Here is a 21,427-nt window from a genome sequence, read left to right as displayed (position 1 = left end):
GGTCCTTATGGGGAATGTGTCTCACACACTGGCATTTCCCCTGTTTGGATGACATGAAACTAACCACCATAAAATAAAGGAAGATAAGAAGAAACCCCCTCAATGGGGCACATATCTAAAAAATGGCTTGGTTACCAGCAGACAAATGAACATTCAGACTGGCAGCAAAGTAGTTCTGAGGATGGTACAGCTATACGTCACCTTTATGCATACGTGTTACATATGACATCCCTATTACAACCCAAGTCTTTGGTATACTGGTTAGATGTCAGGCTACCCTTAGCAGGGGATCCCTATTGTAAGGAATACTGCAACAATGACATGGAAGGACATCTCTATGTATAACTAGGAGAAAAGAAACAGGTGAGGTAAGAAAAACAGAAGAGAAGAGTTCAGAAAGCTATTAAATATTACAAAAAAAAGCACTTATCCTATGCACTAATGCCTGAGCTATAGTAGACTATATCTATTCACTGAAGCAGCAAATGAGACCTGGAATAATTCAAGCTAAACAGGAGTATTATGGAGTAGATGACTACAAAAGGTCTTTGGAACAAACGGCATCTGAGCGGTCCCAAAGTCTGCTCTTCAATTTTTTCCTTAGAGCTATTAGTTCTCTCCTGTCCTGCACTTTTTCTAGCTTATTAGTCTAGCACTTTACCTGACTTCTTGTAGCAATTATTGTAGCACACAAAAGTGCTATAGGCACTAAACGTTCTACACTGAAAGAGTCAGTACTTATTATTAATCCCCACCCATCCAGGCATGTCTAAAGGTCAGTTCCCTGTGCTTTCTCCTATTAACCTGGTGAACTTGGGCATCCTGAGGCAATGTAGCAACTGCCTCATGTACACAGACAACCCTCTCCTCTTACCTCCCAACACTCAGACTTGCGAGAGATGCACTTATCTATCCAAACTGGAAGCCACGCACTCTCCAGCCAAGACCACTATAGCTGGTCAAGAGGAGAAGATCAATACTTGCACCATACCACATGGAACACATAGCCCTCCAGAACACACACCAACACTGCCTTCACATAAACCACAAACCACACACCCACTTTCGCGGAGGCTCTCAATAAAAATCTACCCAAATGGCAGAGACCTCCAAGGCAGAAATGCACTCAACCACCACAACACTAATCACGAGACACATAACTCTCCTAAACAGTGTGCCACTCAAAGTCCCTAAGGCAAAACAGCATGCCCAACACACTATTCATAGGTCACTCGATAGTGAGGCAGACTGACATCCCACTCACTAGGTTGAATAAGGAGAAAGTAAGTCAGCTGCCAGTCAGGTGCCAGGATCTGCCACATAACGCATGCATTTGTGTCCCTCAACATGTAAAAATATGACTCAGTCATTGTACATGTGGGCGTGAATGACGAGAGACATACCTCCCTGGACTTCATGAAAAGAGACATGGGGGAGCTCTCCGATTATGTAGCCCAGGCAGGTATGACCCTAGCCCTGAGCAGCATCCTACCATCACCCAGAATTATACCACAGTACAAGCAGAAAATGATTGATTTCAACAACTGGCTAAGTTTCTGGTGTCATTCTAAAGGAATCCAGTATCTGTCTGCCTGGGATGACATGATTGACAGACCTAGATGCTTTGCCAGAGATGGCCTGCATCTTTCACGCCTGGGCTACCGGATAATGGCCAAGGCTCTTGCCACCCTTATAGTGCCTTTTTTAGGCGGTGTTCCAAAAACCAAATTACCACTAACAGCTACAAACAAATGCAATCTGTGGGTCATGCTGCTCAATGCTAGAAGTTTAAATCTCAAAATGCACTAACTAGAAGCACTCCTTAAAATGGAGAACATCGACATTTCTGCTGTAACAGAGACCTGGTTCAAGGCAGCAGAAAGCACCCCTACAATACCAGGCTAAAACTCTTTCCACACCTTTCGGCTCCAGAAATTTTACCACTTTGATGGTAGTCCACTGAACACAGAAGGCGTTGTAAGAGATCTGAACACAGGTTGGCAGCAACCTCTCTTTTGATCACCACATTGCCACTGTGGTCAGAAAGGCCTTCTATGTGGCACATCTCATTACGAAGGGTTTTGCATCTAGGAAGAAAGAGGTCACTGTCTCCCTCTACTCTTTCCTTATTAGGCCAATCAGAGTACAATGCCCCATTTGGCATGCACCTCACTAGACACCTGCAACAACTGGAGAGTGCACAAAAGTACCTTACAAAGAGGATCCTAGGCCTTAAACACTTGTCTTATATGAACAGACTCAAAAAACTCCAACTATTCTCTGCCTCATATTGCCTACTTAGAAGCGATCTCTGCATGACTTACAAAGCCATGTCTGACCCAGCTCTGTTAGAAATGCTACATCTAAAGAAATCCCAATCCCTCCCCACCACACGCTCCAGAGACCACAACCTCATTACACAATCAACAGAACGCACTGGAGGGACAGGTTCATAACCCAGAGAGTGCCCATGCTATGGAATAGACTTCCCATACATGTCAAGCAGAACACCTCACTGACCCTTTTCAAGAGAAATCTTGATGAGCGGATGGGAAATAGAAAATTCATCCCAGGATCAACTCCAGTGGTTCTACTCGACAGAGGCACTAGGAACTAAGGTCAGGTGGCAAAATGCCAGAGTAATCCTATGGCCAGGCTTGTAAAGGCCGTAGAGCCATCAACCTAGTACACACCTATGAACCTATGAGTAAGGGGACGAGCGCCAGCTATACAGCTAAGTCTTTAGAAGCGGCTGAAGTCAGATCTGAGATCCATCAGCTGAGGAATGGATAAATAAGACAACATCAGATCAGTCCTTTCAGGTCTGCCTACTGGGCATAGTTTGTTAAAAGGGAAAAAAATCCTAAGGGGTGGACAACAAGGAATCTTTAAGACATGGTAAGACAATATCAAGTTTAGAAGGAAGAGGCATTATACATATGTGAGAGACATACTAAGATAAAAAAAGGACAATAGTCTCACTATGCTGACAGCAGACATCATCTTAAGCAAAGAATTGAAGAGATCATTTTCTGGGACAGATACTATCATCATTTTCCTAACAGAGAATGGACAGTATTTGTTAAGATTTCTTTAAAATGGAAAGTCATACAAAGTTAGGAAGAAAAGTATGACCTTCAAATGGGGAAGGTTAAAAGGGAAATGCAAATTTGGTGGGTTTTACAGCACACAAATAATTCATTCAGTTGCAGGACATCATAGAAAATAAAGTTATGGAAGTGGCTAAACAATTACTTAATATATTCATAAAACAATGTATGATTCCTAAGTAACAGTTGTTTCCTTCTGATATTTGGATGATTGGAGCACATTACCATTATTCTACATTTATTCTTAAGCAGCCTAAAATTACAACAGTGGTTTATATCCTGCAATTTATTTTTTCAACTAATCCAAGTCTAGTCTCTCACCCTCAGAAGTACCTAAATTTCATATGCTGACATACAGACACCTGTGCATATGCTGACATACGGACACCTGTGCATATGCAGTCTCTAATTTACCGGATAACAGCCTATTCAGAACTGCAACATAAAAAAATGCTCATTATTTTTGGAGGATCATTGCTGTTATATGGGGAGCTCCAAACAACTACTGCCTAGATAAGCAAGGACAGTTTACATTTGATCTATCATGTACATAAAAAATATGAAGAATTAAGTGTCTCAGGCACTTAAGAAGTCAAGTTGGGAAGTATAAGAATGAGCAGCTGATGACAGTTTGTCCACTCGCTCAGTTCACCACAATGGTGAAAGCTGCAGGAACACCTGTGGAAACAAGACTACTAAAGCTCATGATGCACAGTGGTGCACTGCATAGGCAAGGGGTAGACATATGCGACAGCAAACAAGCAATCTCATTCAAGAACCATAGTCGAGCTTGCGACTTGACAGGTAAAAGTTATGTTTGGGGGAGAGAAGCAGAATCAGCAGACAGGCCCCACTTTCTAACACCCGACTCTTGCTTCTGAAGGGAATGGACAGGAAGGAAAAGGCCGTTGCACTCTCATCCTAGTTGATGAGCCTGGCTCTTATCCCAGAGGAGGAGGAATGAATAAGCTGTTTTGGTGGAGAAAGGGGAGCCACGTTGTCAATCACGTGGAGAAGTAAAAAAGTGAACAGTTAGTTCTTCGGAATGCCCTAAATGGGCTTGATAAAGCAATACATGCTGATAACATTCAGTAAAGTACAGGAACCACTGTGATAGCTACATGGCACACAAAGATGGATCCCCTGTCTATGACCCTGCCAACCTACAGGACCTGGTAGGAGCTGTCTGCCCAGAGAGGGAGGTCAGGGCTGCCTAAAAACTCTAGTCATTGTGCACACAGGTGAATACTCCCATACCATACTAATCAACGACAAAAACAAAAAAAAAAAAATTGGACTTACTGTACAACATGACATGCTAATCAATGCAGATAGTTCATTCACACTTCAAAGGTTTCTAAGAAAATCATGCACTGAGTTAGCTTTAGCACTACACTACGTATGTCATGGGTACATAAATCAAACTTATTCAACATACTCAAGAGCATATAAAAATACTTCTGGCCTTAAAATCATTTTTAGTTCTGTAAGAATCCATACTCGTCTGGCTTCTTAAACAGTCTACCATATCTATAAAACGTAGCACAGGATTAATTATACTGACCTCAGCTCTTCTTCTTGAAACACTCTTTGGTGTACTAAAGCTTTACGTTGAGAAACTTCTTCGGGAATTTCTCTCTGCAATTCGAAATCAAGACCGTTTTCATGGTTTGTGTTTTCATGTAACAGGGCTGATTTTCACTCTCTCTCGCTCTCTCTCTCTTCTTGTAATAGGAATGTTTAGGATGCTTCTGAGTGATCCTATCCTTGTAACTTTGACTGACATATTTATCTTGTACAAATCTACAATTTAGTCTATACAAATTTTAACTCTTTTCTGGTAAATATGCTTTATGAGCAACACATCTGCTTTCTGTGTTTTTTTTGACTGGTCTACATTTCAAGATTGTACTTGTGTAGACTGCGGTGGCGGTGCTGCGGTAGCGTTGTCACCTCACAGTATGATGTTGTCCTGTTCGATTCTCAGCTAGAGCGTCTACTGTGTGGAGATATGCATGAATGGGTGTACCTTCGTTGAAGGTTGTGCGTCAGAGCTGGCAACTCGGCACGTAAAAATCTACTGCCAATCATTAGCGGACTGGAGTTTCGCTGTGGCGACCCCTAACCGGGAAAAGCCGAAAGACACAACAACAACGTGTAGATTGAATAACCTCAGCTGTCTCAGAGGTGTCTTCCATAAGGATTTCTGAACGTGCCTTGCAATGGTTTGTGATCAGATTCCCCTGAACTTCTTTATCACAGAAATATTTATGGAATTTCTAGCATCCACACACCACTTCTCTTGTGCACTTTAAATACTCTTAGAGAATGGGCTTACTGCACATTAGTACCCTGACTGGAGAACTAATGTTTTCCAGCAGGGTATTAATGTAAAAGCAATGCCTGCAGAAAAACGAGTCTGCCGCTTCACAGCAGCATATCAAGCTGCCGTGGAGCTCAGACCTAGAAAACAAAACAACCGCCGTTATTTTACACTCGCTCAACAGCACTTCTGCTGCTTAGCGAGTGTAAAATGTCAAAAAAAGAAAAAAAAAGTGTATGTGTGCATGCATGTCAGTGAAAGTGAGAGAAAGGAAGCTGTTACTTTACACTTGATAAGCATGCTTTTGCTGTTTAGCGAGTGTAAAATAAAAAAAGCGTGTGTGAGAGACTGTATGCATGTAGGAGAGTAATAGAGAGAAAGAGAGCGTTCGATCGAGTGTGTATGTGTTTCTATCTGCATGTGTGAATGAATGTGTGCATAAAAGTAGGGAGACTGTGGGTGTGTGTATGCGTGTGTGTCTGAGAGACAGAGAGAGAGAGTGAGAGTAAGCAAGAGTGATGTGCGAGTGAATGCATGTATGTAAACAGCGGAAATTGCATGTGACAGAGATCGAGAGAGAGTGAGACTAAATGTGTGTATGAAAGCAGCTGGAGACTAAGAAAGAGGGCGAGACCAATCTTGTGTGTGAATCTGTGCATGAAAGCAGAGGGACTGTGTGTGTGTGTGTGTGTGTGTGTGTGTGTGTGTGTGTGTGTGTGTGAGAGAGAGAGAGAGAGTGAGTGAGTGAGTGAGGTGCGAAAGTAAATCAATGATCCCCTGGTAGCATGTGTGAGAGAGAGAGAATGATCTCTGCCAGCCCTTAGAGAATGGGGTCTCTGTAAAACTGTTGTGTTTTACTTTAAGTACTGTTTTTTTTTTTTTTTTTTTTTTTAATATATTTTGGATGCAAAATGCTTTCTCCAACACATTTAACATATACTACAGCAAGTACGAAACATTAGGTGGAGAAACTATTTTACATCATAAATATATTAAAAAAATAAAATAGAGCTTAAAAAATACGTAAGTATATAAAACACAATTTTACAGAGAGCCCACTCTCTAAGAGCGATAATGCCCTCCAGAGTGTGTGTTAATGTGTAATTAATGCCCATCCAGGGGGTGTAGAGGTCCTCCACCTGATACGGTGGGCCTCAACCCCCCTGGGCAGGCAATAATTACACATTAACACACACCCTGTCGGGCATTATTGCTTGCTTAACTTATGGAAAATTGGTCTACTCTGTTGAACAATCACAGCTCCTGTACCACTCTAACTGGCACCTATATGCAACAAAGCTGACTTATTCATGCTATTGAATTTTAATACTACAGCATCTTAAATATTTTTGAGATTTTCAAAACTCTGATCTTGCTCAAAGGTATATTCCCATCACTATAACTTTCTTTAGCAGCTTTCTGAAAGGCAGTCAGCTCTGCTGGTGTACAGGGATAAAACCCTGACCCTGACCCATGCAACTCAAAGTCTAACAAGTAGCTCAGGCACCTGCTATAGCCGGCATGGGAAGGAGATGAACGGCACGGCTTAAGTCAGCTCATCTCACGTCTATGGGACTGGAGGGTATATGTGTGCACTCATGGCCATCTTCTCCTTGGTAGAATCTTTGGTAGAGACCAAGTAATCAATCATAGTGCTTATCTACAAGGAGCAGGACGGCTTGTCAAATGATCACATCACAAACAGGCATGACATTCACCAAAGGTCCACTATATGACAACCACCTTGGATACTAAAAAACCTGGGTGGAGAATTCAGAGTTTAAAGTACAAAAACTCCAGTATGAATTCTGTCAAACAGCCAGTTAACCTATCCAGCAAATTATGTATGGGTTAATCTCAAAGTGGGGAGGGACAGTGATGAAGGCCTTAGCAAGGTCCATGTAGGCAGCATGGACTGTACACCTTTATCCATGCCTTCTGTAACCTTTTCAAAGAACTTTCCTACTTTAAGCTCCATCCCCTTAAACAGCACATGGTTTGGGAATGTGATAGCCATACTCAACAGCAATGGATTAAAGGACATCCTAAAGCCATTGGTGCATAAAAACAAAAGGAGAAAGGTGGTTTATATGTTGTTCTGAGAAACTAAAATAAATTCTGCTTACGTATGCACACTAAAAATCTAGTTCCATTTAAAGCAGCAGCCTTTCTTAACCACCAACTACCCAGCCATACTCTGAAAACCATATCCCTTGATAACCATGCTATTCAATGGTTCCGTTCCTATCTGAGTGGTAGACGTCAGGCTGTCTTATGGCAGAACAAACTATCCACCCTGCTACATGTCACCCTTGAGTTCCCCAGGGCTCTATTTTAGGTCCCCTACTATTTCAGTCTTTATTAACAATCTCTACAGTCATCCCAGATGCGACATGTATCCATTATGCTGATGACTTTGCTTTGGATCTCTCTAGTCACTCATGACTTACTACCCCCCCCCATGCTTCCGCCTTTCTATACCCTACCTTTACTCTCAAACCTTTACCTCTACTACATCTTATCTGTCTTCCTTACTCTATTTCCCTTCATCCACTACCAGGTATTCTGAATATACTTGTTCCTATTGTTGCTAGCTCCTTTCCTGTTTTGAAAAGACCTACCATACATCTGACACCTTGACATAAAGGACTATGGAATATTCCACACTGGTGTTCCTAGACAATATTATATCTACTTAACTAGCCTCTAGTACTTGAAAGTGCCTCTTCTACATACCTGCTCTTTTGAATATTTAATTTTTTTCTTCTTTACTACTGTATACTAAATAGTACTGTACGCAATACTGACTTTCTCTAATGTCCTATTATCTATTATAGTCTGTAAACCTTACTTTACTAGTCTTTTTAATGTGTATGTTATTATCTATGATAGTCTGTAAAACATGCTTTATTTTTTAATGTGTATATCAGCTGTATGTTTGGAGCTTTTCTCCCTGGGCCTCCGCTGAAAATGGACATGTACCCAGTCGGACTATCCCGGTCAAGAAATGTAAAATAAAATAAGCTTCTAAAGTAAACATTAAGATACTGAACGTACCTCCATCAAGACCGAGTTTTGATCTCCATTCAACGGGGAGAAATTCAACATGCTCTGTTGCACGGTCAGAAAAATGCTTTTCTTCCATCTTTCTAGCAGCTTCTCTCATCCTAAATGGTTACAGCAAGAAAATTATGCAATAAAATTAAATGAAAACAAAATAAGCACCAATTTTCTTTTTTTAAGTGAAAACACTTCATAAACAAGGACTACAGTCACATGCCTGCATTGCTGCATCCTCCAAATCAACAATGCTAATTTCTAGGACCCAGTTAACCATTCCTGCTTATGTAGCTCCTCTCTGATAAGCAGATTAAGTCTAGGAAAATGTACACACTTGACCACATCTCCACCATATACACAAGACTGGGTAACTTGTGACATTTACAGAATGAAGATCAATTACAACAAAGACACAAGAACACTATTTTCTAAAAAATAAGTAAATTATTTAACATTTCAGCTACAACGTATGCAACATGATAAAAGGAAAAATAATACAATACACAGGGTAGAACAGATATGCCCAAAGGCAGCAGGATGAGAACAAAAAACTTGCAAGTTACTCACAAAACTGTTAAAGCTTTGAGACTGCCTCCTAAAGCAAACAGGTTATCAATCCCCATCACAGACGTTAGAAAGATTTTACAATAGCCCTTACATAGCAGGGACTCTACATCCTAAACCACTAAGCAAGAAGAAATCAAAGTAGAACAAAACGACCAAAACCAGTGATTCAAGAAGCACAAATTTAATAAACACACAAACTCTCTTGCACCTCTGCATACAAGCCCTCCAGTAGATTTGTTTTACTCTACATCATCTTGATACTCTGTTAGTTAACATAGTGGCACCTGTACACATTTTACAGTTCTTTACAGCTCTCAAACAGGTTTCTTCAACTGCTGAAAAAGTACATTTCCATTACAACATATGAAATAAACGCCAGAGAATTAGGTAACATTCCACATGAGGAAAAAAATACAAGTGAAGAAGAAAGTTGGGAACAGAATCAAGAGACACTAGTTATGTGAAGTAATAATACCAGTGAATTTACAAGACTGCATTCTTGTTGTAGGAACTTAAAGCACTTGTACCATTAAGGCAAAATATAGCCTGGCACCAGAACCCATCAAGTCAGTATTCCTATTAATAATTGGTGTTTTTTCAATCTTAAAATGCTGGGCAAGTAGTAGTGGGATCACTGTTATGGCCCTAAAACTGTAAATGCAGATATTTACCTGGACAGCACCCACTGCTGGATCAACAGCCAATAACATCATATGTAGATACTACATGACTCCAAATCATATGGTTCTAACATACTAGGGTGCCTAAGGAAGGAAGCTGTCCTGCTACTAAGGTGTATATTTAAGAACCAGTCACATAAATGTAACATCTTCCTTATACACACACTCCCAGCAAGAAGTTGCTTAACAGATGGAATCATAAACAGTAAAGCACACACTCTGGGTGGAGGAAAAAGATGAGACAGGTTATTCAGCAGTGCTCTACCAGACAAAACTCTGGCCCTATCAGAGACACACCCACAATAAAATTATTAAGTCTGCAAAAACAGCCAATGTATGCATGACACAAATATCAATGAAGGCAGCAGAAAATGCACAGGCTTATAGGAGGTTACTAGGCTAATGGCTCTAGGGCCTTTACAAGCCTAGCCATGTTTATCCCTTGCTCCCAAATTTCACTCAGAGACTTACTCTATGTTAATAACCTAAAGAAATCCCAATCCCTCCAAGCTACACGCTGTAGGGACCTAAACCTTGTCACCACAATAAACAGGACACACTGGAGGGATAGATTCCTGTCCCAGAGACTTCCTATACTCTGGAACAAGCTACCCATCTATGTCAAGCAAAGTTCATTAGCACTCTTCAAGAAAAATCTTGATGAGTGGATGGGAAATAGGAAATACACCCCAGGGATCACTTCTGTTTCTCTGCTGGACAGTGGCACAGGAAAATAACTTTCTTGGGTGGCGTAAGCTATGGGCCAATAGCCTTGTACCTACCTATGAACCTATGAATAATCCAAACAAAGATCAGTACTGACTGCCCCTATCCAAGAGGGACACACGTGAAACCCACAGGACAAATTTGCAGCTTCCCATCCAATCAACTAAGTTATGCTTAAATAGTGAAGGGCTCTGTTTGACTTGAATTGGTAGTTTGTTCCAGAGGAGTGTCACCTCTGGGAGATATATCTGTCTCTTCAGCAAGTCCTACTGATGTCAGAGGCCAGGTTAAGGTCACCTGAGCAAGTCAGTCTTGTAACATTTGACTTGCAGATGTGCAGCATTTCCATTAAGGCAGGATCAGAGACTGCTTTATATGCAAAGCACAAGTCACCTCTAAGTAGTTTACATGATATAGAGTACAATGACAGTGTTTTCAGTCTGTCTGTGTATGGCATGAGTTAAAGACCTTGAATTTTATTTGTAAGAAACCTCGGAGGTCTCTCCAGTTGTTGCAGGTGCCTAGTAAGGTACATACTAAAGGAAGCATTGTGCTCTACTATAAGCCTGATGAGGGACAAGTACAGGGAGGGTTATAACCTCTTTTGTTCTGGAGGCTATGCTCTTACTTATGAGATGGGCACCGGTGAGGTCTCTGTCAACCTGTGCTCCCAAGTCTCTCACCACAAAGTTGGAGCTTAGGGGGTTATTATTTATGTGGTAATCTGCAGGGACATTGCCATTGCCGAAGGGGATGACAAACTCAATGCAAAAAAATGTATTAAGTCCATGAGTCTGGCACCAATCATTAGTTTGCGTAAGCCCCCTCTGAAGTATGTTGACATAATTTTGGGATTTGTGGATTGCAACCAGTTTGCAGTCATCAGCAAGCTTCGTCAGCCACAGACCTTTTGTTCTTGCTTGGACTTCTGAGAAGTAGATTCCGAACAGAGGGCTCAGCACTGAACCCTGTGGAACACCACTGGTAACGGGTCTGCTGGTGGAGGTGGAGTGCCCAAATAACTGTATGAGATCTGTTGGTGAGCCAGTTTGCAACCCACCTGACAATGTATGGGATGATCCCCAACTGGGAGAGTTTTTCAATGATGCCTGAGTGGGGGATTGTGTCAAAGGCTTTGGCCAAGTCTAGATAAGCCGCATGCACAGGTCTGCCTTCATACACGGCTTTGGTGACATTTTCAAAGAAGTCCAACAAGTTTAACAGGCATGATCTGCCTTTGACAAATCCAAACTGGGTTGTGTCAAGCATTTGAAGGTTACCTATTACTTTGTTGATAAGTTCCATGATGATTCTCTCCACGGCCTTGCAGATGAGACTGGTCAAGCTTATGGTTCTGTAGTTCCCAGGGTTGGTAGATGTGCTACCTTTATGCAGGGGGATGACTGTTGCTGTTCTCCATGCAGCTGGGAGAAAACCAGTTCTTAAGCTGTGATTAAATAGAGTACCCAACGGTATTGCTAACTCCTGTTTTAAACCATTCAGAAAGCATTCTAGGATGTAACCGGGTCCCATACAGGCTGTGTTTTTAGCCTTAGAAAGAGTGGTTATGACCCGCTCTATGGAGATACTAGGTGGAGAGCAGGGGTAACTACACAGAAGCTTACACTAAAGCCCTGTACAATCACTTGCATACCATCCACTACCAGTTCCGTGCAAATCTGGGCCTTCCCTTTACAGTTACAGATGTAGCTAAAGAATGCCTTATGGTTATCCTTAGATAGGGATGCTAATTTAATTTCATAGATTGCTTTAGAGGACTTTACAAGATTCCTTATTTGCTTGTTCAAGTTGAGGAGGGTTGCCCTTCCACTGCTGAGCCCTCTCCCTCTTATTTTTAGGCAGCAATTTCTTCCACTTATTGTACAACCTGTTTATACTGGATGTCCACCAGGGTGGCTTGTTCTTCCTTGAGGATCTTGCTTTGATCCTTTCAGGTACAGCTGATTCTATACATTTGTATAGGTGTTTATACAAGCCATTGGTTTAAGCCTCAGTACTGGTGTCAATGCCATCAGTGGAGGCAGGAGCTCTGAAGCTGTTTAAGCCATTTCTTAGAAGGCTATAGTTGGCTCTGGAGAAAAATTTTCAGCCTTATTTCTCATGAGGGTGTTCAAATGTTATCGTTACTTTGAACGAGACTGATTTATGATAGGACCTTATCAGGGAGGGGACGTACACTTGTGGTGGTACATCGATCTTCCATGCTGGTGAGTACCAGGTCTAGAATGTCTGTGCCCCTTGTGGGGGTACAAACTATCTGTTATAGGGCATTTGTGTTAAAGTCCAGGAACTTTTGGGCAAACGTGTTGGCACACGTACAGTTTTCCCAGTCTATGGATGGATAGTTCAAGTCACCCATCATCAGCATGTTTAGCTTTATTGTGAGTGACTCAAGTAGGGAGCGTGGGTATCATGGTTCACAGACAGGGACCTATAGCTAACGATAACCTGGAGGGAGGTTATATCTACAATTAATTGCACTTGGATAATCTCTATGGAGTCATTCTGTTTAACCAGTCTGGATGTGTACTTATCTTTGCTGAACATTGATACTCCTCCACCTTTGGTCCTCGCGCATTCATTTTGCAGTCTGAAAGTGTGGAAGGCGTCGTAACCTTCCATGTCAAGGTACTCTCTGCGGCTCTGAACCAAGTCCCTGTGATTGCACAGACATCTGCATCTTCCAGGGTGAGGAGTGCTTCTAGTGAGTGCAGTTTAATTTTCAAACTCCTACCGTTTAGCAGCATCACCCTGAGGTTGTCTTTCGAGGAGATTTTTACGTCGGGAGTTTTGTTCTTTTGACACTGCCTACCTGTCAGTACTGGATCCCCTTGGATTTTGACTCCAGAAACTAAGCCAATCCATTTTTGTCTGGATTGTGGCATAATTATGGGCGAAGGTAGAATGCTGCTTAAGGCTAGGGACATACCTGCCTGGATTGCATTCAGACAGCTCAGTAATGTCTCTCCTCATATGGTACAGTGAGGTACGTCTCAAGTCGTTTACACCAAATAGACTATGACGGAGTCATAGCAGTACCTGTTGTTGAGAGACATGAGTGTGTGAGTGATCTGGTGGATCCTGGCACCAGACAGACATCTAACTGTGACCCTCTCCTTATCCAGCCTGGTGAGAGGGACATCTGTGCATCTCACTATGCAATCACCTATGACTAAGATGTTAGGTTTTGGTGCGTTTTGCCTTAGGGGCTTGTAACGTGAGACATTGGTGCATGCATTTTTGTGTGTCCTGGGTACTTTTGAGACTGAAGTAAGTGAAGCCTGTTTACTTTGTGAGGTTGCTGCTCTTTAGGTAAACTTCTGGTGAGTACCTCCACATGAGTTTTGGTGTTGGGCACATGGCTTGTGCAAGAGGTGACGTGTGCGAGTTGACAACCTGTTTAGTTTCTGGTATACTGTTTTGTGCGCGAGACCAAATCCATAACATAAATGCTTCTCTCACATATTGAGTTTTTATGACTTAAAAGGAATGTCAATGCACATTAGGCAACTGCTACATTGCCTCAGTATGCCCTTGTCTATCAGGCTGGCTGGAGAAATAGTGGGAAACTGTCCATCTATAATACTAGGTGGAATGCTGTGATCAGCAATGGGGAATGGGTTTGAAAATTTAGGTTTAACTGGAGGAATAGTAAAAAGACCTATGTTATGGGAGGCTAGGGGGTTGAGACTTATGTTAGTGCCACAGAAGGTGCAGCAGAGTTGCTAACCTGGCCAGCAGTGCACAAACTCTAGTGCGCACAGAGATGCAGAGGAGTTTCAGATAGAATGCAAGCAGCTGACTAGGGGAAAATAACCTTTCAACAAGTTTGCATTATAACCATCAGTAGTTACTCCCATTACATAACGCTGCATGATGGTCCACTCTTCACAAAGGCTTTAAGCAGCAATGAAATTAAGCGGGTTTTAAAACTTCTAGCCAATTACAGTGCACAAGACTGGACCTTGGACCAACAATCATACACTATTCTCTCACAAGGGTGCCCTCTTTTGTGGGAGAAAGCTGGTTTTGTGCTCAGAAACTGCCCGAAATAGACTAGATTCAGCAATGTTTGGACCTAGTATATACTAGCTAAAAGGTGTAGTCATCGATAAAAGTCTAGTAACAAAATAGCGGCACACAGCAAAAATAATGACCAATAATAAAATACAGTTACAAAATAGCAGCACACAGCAGAAATAACAGTAGAAGTGCAGAGCAAGTAAAACAGCTACTTATTAGTTAAAAATTAGTTGAAAACAGTGGATGCTTTGTTTTTTTCTCAGCTGTTCAGTGGCCAGTCACCAGCCACTTTGCAGCTCTGGTAAACTGAGACCATCCTTGTGAATAACACTGATCAAGAGATGTTAAAAACCTTGTAGCAACTACCACAAGAAATACAATTAGCTAGTTACTTTGAAAAGCATTCCTTTGTCATTTTCTGGCAAAAGTCACAAAAAGCTAGGCATATTTCCTTACAATTTTGTATAACACATACAGTAACAACTATCTATAAACATTCAAAAAAAACACAGAAGACAGATGAATTGCTTTAGGTCTGTAACTAGAAAACTTACAAAACTCAGATGAGGTTAAATAAGGAACTTAGAGTAATTGACTAGTAGTTGGCAGAACTAACTAGGACACATGAGTTCCATTTGACACTCCCTTACCCAAGTTATACTCGCCTATTACAAGACAGTTATGCCTGGAAAATATTGGGGTAAAAAGGAAACACGCAAGGGGATTAGTGTGCAGTCAAAAGAATTACAAATGAAGAGAAATTTAGCCAAACTCACTAATCAGCACACATCCATATAATTCCAACTAACCACAGGTTAACTTTTTAATAGCGTAAACAGTGCAGCTACTAAGAAAGTCTGTATGTAATCTTGACCATTTACTCTTTAGTAACAGGTGGTTGGCAACCCACTTGATCTCTGCTACCATGCATCTGTATTGGTCGAATGAGGGGTAAGTGAACACTAACTTGTACCCCCCATTACTAGCAGAATTAATGATGAAGACTAAATAATGAAGTTTCACAAGTGGCTGAGCACAAGTGATTCTAATCCTTGCGCAACTCATTTACACAAATCGCTTATGGTGATCCATCACCCCTACAATTTACTATCATTAGAATATCTGCCTTTATGAACAGAAATGAGCAACAGTGGCTTTAAAAGATGAATACTTGCAGATTAAGATATGCAAGTAGTCACCCAGAGGGAAATCTGCAGGGGTAGACACTAGGATACCCATTGCAGGTGTGCCCTCTGTACTTAATTTCTTACATTAAAGTTCCAGTGGCTCAGGGCACTTGTGAATGGTTTACAACACATTGGCAGACACACAAGGGGACAACCTGACACCAGAATACCTTGCTTTTGACCACCATCTGAATGTGTGAAACATAGATTCATACTAGGCTATCTGCCCGAGGGCATTTACAAGCCTAGCCCATAGTTTTGTGGCTTACGCCACCCCTTTAGTATGGGGAACTATACCCATTATTTTGCTGTGCCTCTGTCGAGCAGTGACACTGAGGTAATCCCTGGGGTATATCTGCGATCTCCCATCCATTGGTCAAGATTTCTCTTGAACAAGGCCAGCGAGGTGCTCTGCCTCACATATACCGGGATTTTGTTCCACAGCATAGGGAGTCTTTGGGTGATGAATCTATCCCTCCAGCACATCCTATTAATAGCCGTGTCGAGGTTTAAGTCTCCTGCCCTTGTGGCTCTGACGGATCTAGATTTTTTGAGGTGAAGCATATTCATCAAATCTGGGTTTGACATGGCCTTGTATGTCAGGCAAAGGTCACCTCTGAGCAAGCGGTGGCGACTGAATAGAGCTGGAGTTCTTTCAGTCGGGCAGCATAGGACAGATTTTTGAGACCCTTTATCCTTTTGGTGAGGAACTTTTGTGGCCTCTCCAGCTGCTGCAAGTGTTGGGTCAGATACATTCCGAATGGGGCATTGTACTCAATCATTGGTCTGATGAGTGATGAGTACAGGGAGACTATGACCTCCCTTGATCTAGATGTGAATCCCTTCATGATAAGGTGGGCAATGTAGAAGGTCTTCCTAACTACTTTAGCTACATGGGTGTCGAATGACAGGCTACTGTCAACCTGGGTCCCCAGGTCCCTGATAACTTCTTCTGTGCTCAGTGGATTGCCACCTATATGGTAGCTAGGGGTAACCTTGTTTTTCCCGAAGGGTATGATTATGCATTTTTTGGCATTTAACTTTAGGCCATGGCTCTGGCACCAGCTATCCGTCTCTGTGAGACCCTTCTGAAGGATATCTGTGTCAGATGTGTTTTCGACTATGGCGCCCAGTTTGCAGTCATCTGCAAACTTTGTCACCCATAACCCTCCTGTGTTTGCTTGTACTTCGGAAAAGTAGATGCCAAACAAGAGTGGGCCCAGGACTGAGCCCTGTGGGACACCACTTGTGACAGGCTTTGAGTCTGACATGGCGCCAGCAACTCTGACCCTGTGGGTTCTGTCACTCAGCCAGTTTGCAACCCATCTTGTGATGTATGGGTTAACATTTAAGCTGATGAGTTTTTCAATGATACCCGAGTGGGGTATTGTATCGAAGGCCTTCGCCAGATCGAGGTAGGCTGTATGGACTGCCTTTCCCTCATCAATGGCTTTGGTGACTGTTTCGAAAAAGTCAGCCAAGTTTAAAAGGCATGATCTGCCTTTGACAAAGCCAAACTGGGTTGGATCCAAAGTCTGCAAATTCACTATGTCTTTATTTATGAGGTCCATTAAGATCCTCTCCATGGCTTTGCAGATAAGGCTTGTCAAGCTAATGGGCCGGTAATTTCCAGGATCGGTGGAGGCACTGCCTTTGTGAAGTGGGACCACAGTTGCAGTGTGCCACTCCCTGGGTACGTATCCAGAGGTGAGACTATGATTAAACAGCTGTCCTAGCTGTGGGTTTAATTCCTCGTTGAGTTCGTGGAGCACACAGCCAGGGACACCATCAGGTCCCATGGATGCTGTGTTTTTTGCTTTGGAGAGAGCAGTTCTCACTTGGGCATTAGAGATGTTTGGGGGGCTGCAATTGTTTGGTATAGATATCTCTCCTTTTGTGGGGGGGAGAAGTTTGCACTGAACCTGTCAGCCAGTATGTTGGCAATGTCTGTAGGATCAGTAATCTTCACATCATTTTGAACTAGTTCTGAGCATATCTGGGAGTTTCCTCCCAGGTTTCTAACATAGCTAAAGAAGGCCTTATGATTGTCTTTTGAGTCTTTAGCTATTTTTCTCTCAAAATTTGCTTTGGATGATTTTATGAGAGCTCTTAGTTTTTTTACTTATAGTGATCAAAGGTGTCTTACCTTTTAAGGATTTTGCTCTATCTTGTAGTAGCTTCCTCCTTTTGTTGTAGAGTTTGTTTATGGCTGGGGTCCACCAGACTGGACGCTTGCCTTTGGTACAAAGAGTCTGTTTTGCTTGGGATTGCCTTATCCATGCAGTCCTGCAGGTGCTGGTAGAAGGCATTTGTAAGTGATTCAGCGGCTTGAGTACTGTTTTCCGCCGGCTCGGGGGCCTTAAAGGAGACCACACTAGTCTTTAGAAGTGTGAAGTCGGCTTTCGAGAAGTTCTTTACTGTGGTCTTTTTTATTTAAGGTGGGGGTGGGATGAGGACCTCCAGTGAGATTAGTTTGTGATCTGATCTCACCAGTGAGGGGTATACTTCTGGTGTTGAACATTGTGCTCCCATGTTCGTGATGATGAGATCAAGTATGTTTTCTCCTCTTGTGGGGATGGTGACTAGTTGTTTCATGGCATTTGAGTTTATGAATTCCAGGAACTTTTGGGCTAGGGTGTTTGGGCTTGAGTAGTGTTCCCAGTCTATATTAGGGTAATTGAGGTCACCTAGTATGATGGTGTTTGGTGATACATGTATCCCCTCCAGTGTTTTCAGGAAGGCCATGTGAGGTTCCTGAGTTTGTGAGGGTGGCCTGTAACATGCTACAATTTGCAGAGCAGTCTTGCCTATGGTTAATTGCACCTGGATGGTCTCAGATGCATCGTGCGTTGCCACCAGTCTTGAGGTGTGGGTGTCCTTGATGAATATGGATACCCCCCCTCCTTTCTTGGTATTGTCCGGATTTTGGGGCCGGAACGCATTATATGAGGTAAAACCTGATAGTGCTGGGGTGCTCTCAGGAGCCTTGAACCAGGTTTCTGTCACAGCACAGACATCGATGTTCTCCATACTGAGAAGGGCCTCGAGTGCATGCATTTTGAGATTTAGACTTCTGGCATTGAGCAGCATTACCCTTAGTTTTTTCCTTTTTGTGTTCTAGGGTGGTAGGTTTAGAATTTGAGCCTTGCCTAAAAAAGGCACTATGGGGGTGGCAAGAGCCTTTGCCAATATCCGGAATCCCAGGGGTGACAGGTGCAAGCCGTCCCTTGCGAAGCAACGTGGCTTGTCCAGCATGTCATCCCAGGAAGACAGACATTGGATCCCCTTTGAATGACACCAGAGTTTAAGCCAATTGTTAAAGCTGATCATCTTATCTCTGTATTGTGGCATCATTCTTGGTGAAGGTAGGATACTGCTCAAGGTCAGGGTCATACCTGCCTGGGCTACATAATCAGAGAGCTCCTCAATGTCTCTTTTCATGTAGTCCAAGGAGGTACGTCTCAGGTCGTTTACACCAGCGTGGACAATGACTGAGTCGTATTCTGACAGAAATAAGGAAACAAAGTTATAAATGTGTTAGTATGCATAACCTGACCATGTAAATGAACAACCTAATCCCTAGGCTAGGGAAATAAACAGTCACATAAAAGGTTAACTGCTGCAGAAGGCCATCCCAAAAATGCAATGCATGTGTTCCTCCCATATCAATTGCTTTGTCAAGGCAACCCTTCTTGACAGGTCTTAATGTGGAGTTACCCTTCCCATAAACCAGTGTTTGGCATAATCTTTCAGGAACTGACATGCTCCTAGAGACACACCATGACATAACATCTTTACTACTACAGGCACTGGCCTTTAGTGCATGCCATTTCACTTTGTATGTACCAGTACACATCCCAAAGCTGTAAAAGAACCCCTCCAAGTACACCTAAGAGTAGTCCTAACCCCCCCCCCAATTTTGAGCTCCAAGGTGGGCCAACTAGTAGTCCCACCAGTCAACACCAAAAAGACAGAGATTTCCTGACCACCACAAGAACACAGAGCCACAGTGGAGAGAAACAGAGTTCTACACCAGACACCAGGGAAGGCCTAAGAGGGAGGTCTAGAGAGAAAGGACCAGACATCCCCAGGCCCACAGAGAAAGCTGGAAAAACATAGCACCAAAGGAGGGAGAGCATTCTGGAGACCACAAGACATCCAAGCAGCACCAACTACAAGACCTGGCAAACACCATCCCCTTAAAAAGGGTTGGGAAGGGGCAGATGGTGATGGACAGCAGAGCTCTCCAAGGCAGCTACATAAAACAACAGAGGTATCCCACATCTGGGGTCCAGAAAATAGCTCCCTCAAAGGGATCGCAGAGCCTAACATGTAGCCAAGTGAATTTCAAATATGAATAAGCACTGGGAAGAGAATAGAAGAACATCCCAGAGAAGTCCAAATCCATCAGTAGTACAGAGCATCCCAACTGAAGACCTCATTAGAGAAGATGGCAAGGAGTCTCCCAAATGCTTAGGCAGTACTCAGAATGGGAAGGTCTTCCCATTGGCCAACAGCTCTTAGCCTTTCTATGTACATGAGACTGAATGGGAAAGGGGGTCCTCTGAATGCAGTCAAAGGGAGTCCTTCTCCACCAGCCTCTCCTCCTGAAGGGCTTAACTTGGCAATGATAATGACACTGATGTGGTTTCATATAAACCAGACCTATGTAACACTTCAGAATTAAAAGGCTGTACAGAAAGAACCCATCATCTTAACTTGGAACAGCCATCTTTCCGATTCTGTAACCACATCAGTTGGGCATGATCAGTTACCAGGAAATATGCCTACTCAGTAAATAAAACATCAGAGGAAGTGGAATGCTCATGTTATTGTCAGGTGCTCAATCAATATATCTGCCAAAGCCATGTTTTCCACCTCTTGTGATGGAAACTGTAATAACTTCCCCTCACAAAATAAGAACTACCAAAGATAAATGGATATTAAAATAATTTCTGGCCTCATACTTCAGTAGCAATTGAATATGCAAGCGAGACATTATGCAAGCACCTCATACTCTTAATAAGCATTGTCAGTGGCGCAACTGGTAGCACACTTGCCTTTAGTGCAGAAAGCTCTGAGTTCCATTCCCACACAGTAGATGGACTGTTGAAACTGAGTGCAGCACAAGAGGGGTGCTGCACTCATGAGTGTGTCATCCTTTAGATTTAAGCTAATATCCCACTTGCCTGAGTTGGTGGTAGTTTAGATCAATGTAAAAGATCCCATGGCATACACTGGAGAGAGTAGTGAAGTTCCCCAATGCCCTGGCCAAATGGCACCTAGCATTATAAGTACTACCTCAGATCTTCCCTGAAAAGAGGCCACTAGCCTAGGACTGACTCGGTCAACAAAGGATATTAAAAAAAACTTCAACACTTGCTATGTAGTCCTCCTCCTGCACAATTGCAAAGTCATTTTCACTTACTACTAAACTCGTATCAATATTTGCATTAGCGTATACCTTATGTTGCTATATCTAGGACTATTTATTTACTTATAGGTCTGTTGACTGACGTAGTGGACTTCAAAAGGAAACTGCAGCAGGAAACACCTTAAAAGAGAAATTATGACATTCATTTAGCATAAATATAAAACAAGTGAGACATCAAAAGGTCAATAACAAAATATCAGTTTATTAGCCAATACAAGGACTGACAGGTTGAAAAGACAGTTAAGCTACAGAAAAACTGCAGTTTTTATACATTTTAAGTTAACAAAGAAACACCC

The 21,427-nt window shown here is 42.5% G+C and overlaps 1 protein-coding gene across 1 annotated transcript in view; it reads right to left on the bottom strand.

The window, feature by feature from the left end:
• DDHD1 (DDHD domain containing 1) overlaps positions 1-21,427 on the bottom strand; it is a 1,563,737-nt gene that overhangs the window by 880,564 nt on the left and 661,746 nt on the right. Inside the window, exon 6 of the mRNA XM_044073566.1 lies at positions 8,491-8,600. Within this exon, the coding sequence (XP_043929501.1) occupies positions 8,491-8,600 (110 nt within the window). The remainder of the gene's footprint in view (positions 1-8,490; positions 8,601-21,427) is intronic.

The sequence above is a fragment of the Protopterus annectens genome, chromosome 6.part0 (assembly GCF_019279795.1).
Source record: "Protopterus annectens isolate FY-2018-M chromosome 6.part0, PAN1.0, whole genome shotgun sequence".
Taxonomy (NCBI): Eukaryota; Metazoa; Chordata; order Ceratodontiformes; family Protopteridae; genus Protopterus; species Protopterus annectens.
This window is presented reverse-complemented; position numbering and strand designations above follow the sequence as displayed.